We start from the raw sequence: 11,924 nt of genomic DNA, 5'->3' as shown, positions 1-11,924 counted from the left end.
GTTTAGTGTAAAAACTCAAACGCAGTTTCGGATAAGCTGGCGAAACGCGCGAACCAAACGGTACGGTGGTGTTTTGAAAACGCCGCCCGCACTTATAAGCTGCCCAAAAAGGGCCCTATATATGGAGTTTTCTTTTATTTATATCGCATGCAACAAATAGGAAGAATGGCCGCAGATGCGTAGAGATCAAGACTAACGATTGCATTAGAATTAAATTAAATTAAATTAAATTAAATTAATTAAAAGCGTCGCTTTCACGTGAATGAAATTTTCAAGCAAGAATTCATATTTTTTTTTTGGCTTGAAAGCATTTTTTTTTATGTGTCCCATGAAATCACTTTTCCACTTTTACGAAGACCTTAAGAAATTGTGGCGATCGATCTGTTGACTTTGACTTTAGATGACAATTCTTATTAAGCTTATATGTATGTATGTATATATTTTAATAAAAGAGCAATTTGTGGTTGTCTGTGTGTTAATTAAAAGCAGAGTGTACAGAAAAGAAGGAGGGAAAGTAGATCCCCAACTAAGAGCAACAAAATACAATAAAGTCATAGGGGTTCTGCTTTCCACATTACAACTTCACACAAAAGGAAAAAGGTAAGCACAGTAGTGAACCCAAAAAACAAGTCTTAATATATATATATATATATATATACCACTCAATATGAGTATGCTCAAAATAGCTATGACCAAAATAGTGAATAAAAGGTCAAAATCTTCAGCAAAAGCGAACCGTGGGACATCGAGCCAAAAGGAAGGAGCTGAGGTAGTAGAATTCATCCAAAAATCATCGTCAAAGAACCGAGGAGTACACCACATAGCCAGTTGATAATAGGGGATGGAACTGAAAACAAAAGTAACGAAAGCTTCCAATGCAAAATATTAGTGTTATCAACATAAAATAAATCAAAATAAGGTTTATCCCTAGTGGAATAGTTCATTATAATTTAGAAAACAGAGGCAGCAAACAAGGCTCGGTCGATTTTGGGTGGCAGACATTTAGCTCAACAAATGAAATATAGTATCATTTCAAAACTTAGTTTTTGCGCTATAATATATAAATATTTTTAATGTTTTCCCAGGTTCGGCTGACACTTAGGGAACTCAAATTCAAGTAGCTACACTGGCAACAACCACAAAGAGGTTCGGTCAGCGGAATAGCCCCAGTCTCAAAACTTGAATCAGATAAAGCTCTGGATGTGAGTCTCTGCTCAGTATCAACAAGCTTTGAGAAGGGTACGACATAAATCACCCCAGCAGCAAGTTTCGATGGTTATCACCGTGAAGACATCGATAAGATCGACGAAGTCTTAGTGAAGGGTGAGACCCGACCAAAACAACAATCCGATCAAGAAACCGAGAAATGGAAAAATGCAAAACGTGAGTTAGATGCCAATATCATAAAATGAATTGACAGTGATGTCATAAGCATCTGATTGGTAGAAAATAAAGATGATCGACAATAATGCCACAGACTACGGATCGGTGTCAATTCTACCCTCAACGCCAAGCATCAAAAATCCCATCTCAAAGCTCAAGGTGGATAAATCTCTGAAGGTGGTTTTCTGCTTAGTAGCAACAAGCTCAGTGAAGGGCACAACGCAAATCACTCCAACAGCAAGTTTCATCAGTTATCCAACTGAGGCGCCAATCCAAGCAAGTGAATGAAACAGGCAGTGTAAGACTTGTGTCGAGCTGAGACATGAAAAAAAAAAACTAATGATTTTTCAAAAGATCTGAGTTATCTACCAATGCCAACGTTCATCTTCAAGCAATTATCACAATAAAATAATGCAGTAAAGGTTGATTAGTGAAGAGAAGAAAGGTGTGCAAAAAATGACAAAGTAGCTTCATTCAAATCTAAATCTAAAAATGTACAAGTATTTTCTATACAAAAAATTTTATTTACACAAAATATCTTTACCAAAATTTTTCTAGAAAATTTTCCTAAGTTTCAAGAGGTCGACTAGAAGACCCTTCATCATCTCTGACACCCAAGTTGTCCCACGAAGACCCCTCGAAGCTGGTGTACATAGCAACAAATTCATCTAAGACAGCAAACTTCAAACAACAACAAGCGACCAGATGAACTGATCAAGCACTGTAATGGTGTCGACCCTAAGCTACTCGCTCTGAATTTTTTCTTGTCATGGATAGGATGGGAGCACAACAAAAAAACTTCTCCACGGCCTTCATGCTCGCTATATTTGCCTCCAACCAACAGAGCTATTTTAGATCTTCGCCTCCTTGCTCATAGAGAGAGCCCAGTAAATCGGGGAACCCTTTTTCATTTTTGTATAGGAGGGAGGAGATGAAGGAATCGACTCAGAAACTGGTTCCTTCCCTTTTCTATGTTGCACCTCTTCCCAAGATATTGCCTTCGAGTTGGTTTCTGATTAGGTCTGAGAGGTAGAAGCAGGTCGATTGGCCTCACTGCATACAGATAGCCCAATGTACGTAGCATTTGGGTGAGCTAAAGTTGTCTGTGCTTTTACCCCTTCCTCAGAGGACTCTTCCTCGGCTTCATTCTCTTCAGAGCGACCAGACGGCTCTTCGGGTTGGTTCTCATTGATCTGCGCTTAAAGAAGCTGCACCTAGCAGGTGTGTTATAGTATGTCGAGTCAATACTTTCTAATATGGTTTGTTCACCAGTAAAAATTTTTTGGATCACCGCCGTCATTGCAGAGATAAAAAAACAAAAATTCCTGACCTACAGAGCTGACTACGTTGTCGCGACCCTTAACCGACCTCTCTTCTATTGTTGCAACTTCTTGGGTAGGATGAACTTCACCCGGTCCTTAGCTTTGGCCTTCTTCCAAGCACTCTGAGCAATGATTGCCACCTCCCTCTCAGCTTTTTGCATTGGAGGAGGCCCAAATGTTTATCGTCGTCCAGCTAAAAATTCCAGGAAACAAATCCCTATTAACGGTAAATGGATTTGTGTATTGGGAACTAAAAGGAGCTGCCCGTCAATTTCATGTGATTGAATAAGTCTGTCCATGGGATTCCTCTTCACCGGCAGAAAATTCTGTAAGTCATTATAGCCACAATATAATTGAACTTGATATTCACCGTGAGAACATATTGAAGACCGCCCTGAGTTCCTAGCACCGAGGACCCCGCAATCTATATCTCAACTTCTCTTTATAAATGACTAGGTTGTCTCCAAACTAATCAGTGGACCTCTCATCTAGACGAGCGGCCTGGAACCTGATGGTCAAATCAAAGATGAAGCCTCCTCCATGAAAGCTACATCTGATAGGGATAAATTTGATTGCTCAGTCATTGCTGCCAAACTGAAAGTTTGGAGAGCGGGCTTTGGAGCCATCAGAGTGGAAAAAGTATTGAAATGAAAGATTGAACAAAAGGAAAGGCCAAAAGAAGAAAACAAAGTAATAAAACTCAAAGAAAAAGACAGCAAGCATACAAATAAACACCTCAGCCTCTATTATAGGGACACAGTGAAAGATGAAACAACACAAAAAGTTTCGACAAAAAACATCACATCAACTCACAAATCAAGATGAAAAGAAAATTAGATATTTTTATTTCAATAATTAAGTAATTACACTCAAATCATAGTCCAAGAGGAGATACTTAACATCCTAGTCATTTGCTCCCTTAGTCAGGACAAGACCCTTCCTAATTAACCTCCTATACAACATTGAATGTCGAGCATGAATTAATTTGCTCGGTCGGCCTCAGAATGCGTCCTCTGTACGAAAGCATCTTCCCAAAGTTTGGATACTTCCCGGCAAAGATCAGTTGTTTCCCCTTGCATGTCCTCCATTTGGAGCAGCACCGCACTGAGATCCTCTTCTCGCAGAGCCAGATCAGCCTCAATTTCGTCCAGACGCATGGTTCAATGTCTTCGAGGACATCTGACTTCCCTCAACTCCTTCCTTGTGGATCTCCACAGGATTAGTAGAGCGGGTGAGCACTTTCTCCTTGTTGTCGCCCAACGCTCAGTACACAAGAGCTGCCACCATAGTTGGATCTCGACTATCACCAGCAAGGGGCAAAACTCTGACCTAAGGGCACTCAGCTACTTCAAAAAACAAAAATTGATGAGAAAGAACAAAAATCTAAGTAAACTCTTAAGAAAAAATAAAAACACATATTCAGAATTTGCTCCACCTCAGACTAAGTAGCTCTACCTACACTCTGCAATGAAAGATCATGACAGCTCTTTTTTTACCGACCAGCTAATCACCTCCACCAATTCTTGGTACACCAGTCAATTGAGGGGCATTTGCATTCTCTAACTGGCCTAGAACCTCAACAGAAACATGAACTGACTGACCAGCCATCGAACGACCCAGCTCTTCTTGACCCTTCTTTGGAGCCTCTTAGATCTAATCTAACGACTCTCCCGCTCCACTCTCTCGAATGGTTCCATCTTCTTAGCTAATTTCTTCTTCCTTGGCTTGCCTTCCAGTCGGTTCTACTTCTTTACCCTAAGAGTGAATAACATCTTCACCCGATCGACATGTTTAGGTGTCGAATCAGCTCCTTCCACCATAAGGGAAAAATAGAAGCTGAGCGGATGCAAGGAAAAATAAACTCAAAATATTGAGAACCACCCACTACGCCCTATATATAAGAGTTATAGGCACGAAAATCCATATCGTAATAATTGCAATAAATTATGAATATTAAGATTTGATTTATTTCTTTAAAAAGATTCTTATCATTATCGCAATTATTGATATCAATTAGCAAGAAAACTTGGAAACTTAATATGTACACTCAAAAATGATCTCCATGAATCTCGAGACAATCTAACACTATACAAATCACAAGCAAAAAGCTATAAGTTTTCATGAATCTGATCTGTTGAAGATCACCAACTGACCGATAACTAGCCGACCAAAATGCTACCAGCCGACCAAAGTTCAAATGACCAAAGGGCCACCAGGCCAACCAGGGATAGGCAGATACAACAACTAGTCAAAGGTCTAACCCCCCAACAATCTCACAAGTATCAATGTGGAACTCTATCAATAGCTCCCCCAAAGCTCTCTGAAAGATTGCCAAAGTGTAGTAACCAAGCAACTCGATCAGACTCTTGAAAGCGGACCCTTTCAAAAACTGACCTACATCCAAGAAGGAAGACAGGCTGGTGTCAAAATAGAAAGCCAACCGAAACCAGCTCAATTGGGCGACCCGAGGACATGCCGATGAGGGGTCCAGGCACACGAAACGGTGCCAAAATTAATTATGACTATGAAAAAGTGCCAAAAAGATAATAACAATCTGCAACACCTTGTTAAAGCAAGGGCAATTATGTAATTTTATCTTTTATTCTTCTATCTTCTATAAATAGAGAAATCATAGCTTGTATTAATGGCTTTAGCTCTTCTCTCTAAAACCATATTCTGTAGGAAGAACTATCTCTTTTTCCCTCTTATAACCGCTATTTACAAGATATAAAATGGGTCACAGAGCCCGAGACTACCCCATTTGCCCCTACGAGGCAAGTCTGTGTACTCTCTCCTCTCTCCCTCACTCTCTCTACCTCTTCCTCAAGATTTCTATTGCTTCAATCCTTGGTCATGCATGCCTCACAGGACATATATGAACTCAATAATATATATCATGGTTGACTTGAAAAAAAATTAATGAGGGCATATTTTTTTAATACGAGTAAAGATCTAAATAAAATACAAATTATTAATAAATTATATTGAATGATCATATTAGTTTTAATTAATTAATGTATATATATTTTCTCTATATTAATATTTTTTAAATATGATTTTTTTTAGTCTAATATAATAAATTGGGTGAAAAAAATTTCAAATTTGTTAATGACTTAGATAATATAATATCTATCAAAATTTAAATTAGGGAATTGTAATTAGATTTTATATTTTACAAACAAAAGAGATTTAAAAAGCTACTAAATTTTTCTAAAATACCTTGAACTTTTTATGATTTAGGATTTCATTATTTATCACTATTTTCAATAATTTTTTTTTAAAAAAAAATTTATTATAGTTTTTTAGCAAGATTTTTAAAATTATCTTGAATTTTATTTGAGTACAGACGTTGAGTTCATTTTTATAGCTTAAATCTTCCTGAAAATTATTAACACTAAGTCATGATTTTATTGTTTGAATGTTGATATATGGTTTGATATTTTCTTAAATTAGTTATGAGATTAGCTTAGATAAAAGCTCATAAAGTTGTATAAATATAATATTTAATTGAATTTACCATGTTACAGATTAATTAGATATATTAAGTAGGGCAAACATCTTACCAATTAACATTAACAAACCAACCATGAAAAAATTTACTCGTGACAGCACAACGGTGCGGAGGGCTAGATTGTCGATTCGAGCGAGCACATGTGCAAGACTGAGAGGCCGACGGTCGAGAATTTGGGGAAAAAAATTATATACGGACGTCCGCACGTCCAGTCGGCCAATAGTCGGCCGACACATCGCCCTGTGCCAACATATATAGCGACATGGTGCCCGGCAATTTGTCGTTCCGACGTGCGGCGTCCGAACGTAAAATTTTCTCTGAATTTGGGCGTTGAAGCGAGGAAAACCACTCAGGCATGTGAGAGCAGACTCTTTGAAGGTCGTAAGCCCTCTCTAGTCACGGGTTCAAATCCATCTCTGGTATGGGTGTAAATGAGTCGAACACGAGTAAGCCCAGGCTCAGCTCGTGTTCGGCTCGTGTGTTGTGTTCGTTTATATTTTGAGCTCAAAAAGTATGTTCGTGTTTGGCTCGTTTGCTTAGCGAGCCGAACACGAGCTGTTCATGAACAAAGAGTCGTTTTGATAACTCCAATCATGTAACCATAAAATATTAAAGGTTGGGGAGAGATTTAAAAATTATTGTTCATATTAAAACATCATTTGAATCTAATTTAATAATTTTTATTCTATTTTTTTAATTAATCTTTTAATTGTTTTCAAAAATACCACTCCTCGATATATATATATATATATATAATTGATAAATAGTATTTCAAGTCAAAACGAGACGAACATGAACGAACAAATCTTTGTTCATGTTCCGCTAATTAACTTTAGAGAACGAGCTAAACATGAATTGTTCGCGAACAACGAGTCATTTTAATATTCCTACTCTCTAGCCAGTTTGTCAGTAGTGAGGGCGGTCTTCAAATAGTTAGCTGCTTGAGGGTGATTGGAGACTATTATAATAGCCTCTAGTCATTCTTTTAAATATATATATATATATATATATATATAATGCGAATACTTCTCTCAATCCCGACTCTCAGATACTTCTCTCAATCCCTTTGCAAAATCAATATGTTGCATCAAATAGCAAACAAGTATTTTCTCCCAATCCAGCATTAATACATTCGCTGCACCCCATTGTCAGATGCTACACTTGTGGATAATGTCGTTGCGCATTCAGACCTTCATTTAAGACAAGAATACAGCATTTGCATACTCATCCTCTAATATCACATACATCCATATTAATTTCATATCCACAACTCTATTCCATTATATTCATATCTCACCCAGCTTAAATATATCATTCAAACCACCTCTCGCATTAATTCTAGCTGGTTTCAATAACAGTTAAAAAATGCTAGTTTGGAACACTATCCAGTCATGGAATAAAAATATTGGTTACTAGATATGTATTGGCAATGGGGAGTAGGTACAGCAGAAGCCATTGATAGTCATTGTTCAACTGTCAGTACCTATGTTATAACTGTGTCTGGCCTCATCTTTTCTCCAAAATAGAAAGATCTGAACCAGATTTAATTTTGTTCCAGCCATTAAATCTGGGTCCTTATTTATCAGTGGACCTCCTTCTAAAATCACATGAGTATTAAAGTCTAAAATCTGTTGGTTTCATGTCCTTTTCCTCACTACACAGTAGAAACGGACAAGGACTACTAGCTTGCAACAATGAAAATCAGGAAGTTTGATTCACTCACCCAAGAGAAAATATTGCATCTGACCGACTTGAGGGTGACGGCGTGAATCACATCATGCTGTCGAACGGATAGTGCAATCCATGCCGTCCTCTGCACGTTTGATTTACCGGACCTAATATTTTCTATATGTGCAGACATTGATTAAGCTTGAAGAAGCTGACTTTCTCGAACTGGCTGCGCATTAAAGTAGTTTAGCAACTTGATGCATTGAATATATACTCCCACACATGTGCTCTCTAAAGCCTGAAAGCTTCGGGGTTAGTTGATTATTTCATTACTTGCAAATAAAACAAAAGCTATATAATATATATCACTCACGGCTTTAAGTCTTGTATATTCTGTTGAAATCTTAGATTGAAGTAAAGCTTTGAAGATCTACCACTAAACCTTTTATGTTGCTAAATTGTATGAGAGCTCAGCCTTCACCAATACTCTATATTTTCAAATTGCATATTCTGCTTTTGTTATTGTAGACTTAGACCTTCCTGCCAATGTTGATATCCATAGAGTTAGTAAAGGAACTATATAAAAACTTAATTAATCATGTCTAATAATTAAGATTTTGAAGATCAATTCATTGAACATTATATTGAAAGAGAGTTTCAATGTTCAATGGTTGAACGAAAGTTGAATTAGATTATACAATAAATATTAAAATTATTTAATATGATTTGAAAGATGAAATAATGATGCAGTAATATTATTTCCACTTATTCAAATCACAAAACTTTACTACGAGTATAAATACAAATCAAAATTTTGAGGTGTGAATTTTTATTTATTATCACATATAAAGACAATGCAAATAAGTTCGACGATCGTATGATATAATTTTTACGTAAAACTTTTGAGTTTAAATTTTCATGCATGAATAGTGCTTCATGCACCATCAAATTATTATTTTCTCCACAGGCCAATCTGATGATCGAATTATATTCAACAAATTGCAAAATATTCATAATCATATATGAGAAACATACATATGAGTTTGGTAGTCACCAAACACCATTTTTGTGTAAAATTTTACACTAAGGTTTTCATGCATAAAAAATAATTTCACGTAAAAAATTTTCAATAAATCATTATTTTTCAAAAAGAACTTCCCAAACCCAACTCTACTTGGGGAACTTTTAAGCCGATGAAAAAATTTGACGATAATTTCGATAATAAAAAGAATAATTAAAGTATTCAACTCAAATTGAAACAAAATTTTTTTCTAAAACTTAAAATTTAGTTACTCATTATGTTTCGTCGTAGATTTTATTCACCTTTCCTTTCTTCCTTTGCTTTTCTAAGCAAGGGTAACCTAGAAAGAAGATCTAAAAAGGATGGACCTTAAGAAGGCCATTTTCGGTCAAGCACAAAAAGGGGCACGAACATGAACACAAGTATAATCAATAATCAACTTACCACATCGTGGGCATCGGATATGATTTCTACCCCACCATTCAAGAAAAAGCATGTATAGGATTTCGCTCGAGACACCAAATACATTGCATTTGGCATAAGGCTGTGAAAGTGTTAAAGTTTGAGCAATAGGAGACGAACTACAATAATAGCCTTTTATGATCTCTCAAGGGAATACTAACCACAAAGTTTGAGCCTAAAAAAACTATTGGAATTTGAATTACTAATCCAAAACAAGGTAATTCTAAGTACTCTCGATTTATGTGCTCAAGGTTGAGCATAAAGCAAATAAAGTGAAGTTATTAAAAAAATTAACTGCATATGAATCATCTAATATAAAACACAAAACATAACTAATCTCACCGACCTATATATCTTGAAAACGAGCAAAAGATGAAGAACAAGAAACACCAAGTTCTATGACTCCGTTGTCCTCAATCTTGGCTTGACTTCTTCTCAATATTTGACTTGCTGAGAATGAAAACGCCGATGATGATAAAAAATGCACCTGCAAACCACTAAAATACCAAGTACTTTTAATGATGGCTGAGTTCCAAACAATGCAAAAACAAATACAGCAGAAGCAAACCGCAAAAGTTTTTCAGAATTTAAAGCAGCACTAGCCCGATTGAGGAAAACACTGATTGCTATAGAAAAGATCTAGTAAGTAGCCTAGATAGCATTTTTCTAAGAAAAAAGATCCATCCAGTCTACATGGACTGCAAAGGCTCATTTGTTTGGCAGTACATAGAGAAAACTTTTTACCGCATGATTATTTTATTTTCACAAATTTTTTGTATCAAAATAAATCATAAAATTCAAGTGGGTTTGGAGGTGTTTGTAGAATTTGAAACTGATTCTGATTTCTAACTACAATCAGTTAAGTGAATTTATTTATTTCAATGACTTTTTAACTTCAAGCAACCAAATGAAAGAAAAAAATAAAGTTACTGGTATTTATGTTAATAGGCTAAAATAGATTACAGCACAAGGGTGCTTAAATGGTGCAGAAAAAACAAAGCACAAATTAAAAACAGATGAAGGTAAGCACTAAAGTACATTGCTCTGAAAGATAGTATGGATCAATACATGGGAAGGTCGAAATTGTATGCAGATTATCATCATACCAAATTAAAGTTCATGCATGGGTGTGAAAAATAACATTCAAAACTTCATAAATTGGCTATAAAATTGCAGATGCAATAGCTTAAATAGGTACAGAAGGAGGCTAACAAACATATTTATCCAGACCAATTCATAAAATTGACTAGTATTTATTATAGGATAGGTTAAAACAAAAAGCTCATATGTTTGAATGTGCCCCAGATCAAGGTCTCTTAAGTTTCAAAATCTATCTATTTGATCCTTATTATTGATATGAAACGACTGCATATTTTTCATAAATTAAATTCCCCAAGCCTTCCGCCCTCTTTCCTTCCTCTTCTACCACTATCACAATGATCCATGAGATCACTGCTACATATAAATCGGTGGAAAATTGAAATTATTCTATAATTATTACTATGCCTAATAATCAATCTGGAACTATTAAAATTATTATATAATTATTACTACCCAATTTTATTTGTTTCCTATTAAAAGTTCTCATTGGAGTGTATAAATACTACACAAATGTTGGAATGAAATACCCAACTAATTCTGTCAAATTATTGTCATGATATCAATCATATGGTTTCTCTCCCTTGAATTTTCATTATAAAAACCATCATCATTGCATTACAAACAAAAATCCTACAACCTTTATTGCTGCACTGTCTTTTTTTCTTATTTTTTTATAATTGCAATCTTCATCGCTGCATTGCCACAAATTGGTCCCATTATTACAGCATTTATCATTGCATTGCCAAATTTCTTTTTAATCCTATCAACATAGCTACAATGTTTATCTCCACGGAAAATAATAGCAATAGCCACATAGCTTTAGTCTACTGTTCTACTAGAATTGAGGGAAGCAATCCCAATTGAACAGGAGAGTTGCAAAAAATTCATTTAACAAAATAGCTTAATTTAAAGTGTTTTCTAAAGAAGCTATGAATAGACAACAGAAACTTAAATATAAAAAGAATATTGGCCATTTACAATACATAAACATGCAAAAAAGCTTGTTATGTTTACTTCAACAAGTCTGTTTCATATATCCCACATCCTAGGCTCCTAACAACAACAAAATTAACTATGGTCAATGGATCCACTATCCTTAGTCGACCACTAAAGCCAATTGAGAATATTTATTATACATAAATCCATCATGCTCCATTTCTTTTAAGAACCCTAATAATTATCAACTTGCTACTTAAAAGCTAGCTAAAAATTTCAAGTGCGGTGTTGTGTTTTATCATTTGTTTTTGCATTTCAGGAACAATGCATGAGGAAGATGATTAGCTAATTAAAGAAAGAGATTGTCTCTACTATCTTAAGAATTTCAATAATAAAAAGCTCCAACATAAACTAGAATGGTACCTCTTATTTTAGAAACCATTAAATACAATAATGAAAAAAATCATTTTCAACATATAGAACTTATCCATCTGTTGACCTCACTTTTGGTTGAGGTCTA

General features: G+C 35.5%; 1 protein-coding gene across 5 annotated transcripts in view; it reads right to left on the bottom strand.

Annotated features, from left to right (window-relative positions):
* Positions 1-7,331: 7,331 nt before the first annotated feature.
* LOC110027923 overlaps positions 7,332-11,924 on the bottom strand; it is a 37,958-nt gene continuing 33,365 nt past the window's right edge. Inside the window, exons 3-5 of one of the 5 annotated variants that reach the window (XM_020729575.1) lie at positions 9,714-9,854; positions 8,258-8,424; positions 7,332-8,182 (exon numbers count right to left, since the gene is read on the bottom strand). In XM_020729575.1, the coding sequence (XP_020585234.1) occupies positions 9,714-9,854 (141 nt within the window). In that variant the 3' untranslated portion in view covers positions 7,332-8,182; positions 8,258-8,424. Of the gene's footprint in view, positions 8,425-9,388; positions 9,865-11,924 lie in introns of those variants that run through there. The other 4 variants (XM_020729576.1, XM_020729573.1, XM_020729572.1 and 1 more) reach the window with 4 other exon arrangements.

The sequence above is a fragment of the Phalaenopsis equestris genome, unplaced genomic scaffold (assembly GCF_001263595.1).
Source record: "Phalaenopsis equestris unplaced genomic scaffold, ASM126359v1 Scaffold000468, whole genome shotgun sequence".
Classification (NCBI taxonomy): Eukaryota; Viridiplantae; Streptophyta; class Magnoliopsida; order Asparagales; family Orchidaceae; genus Phalaenopsis; species Phalaenopsis equestris.
The sequence above is the reverse complement of the archived record's forward strand: the minus strand, read 5'-3'. Positions and strand labels throughout refer to the sequence as shown.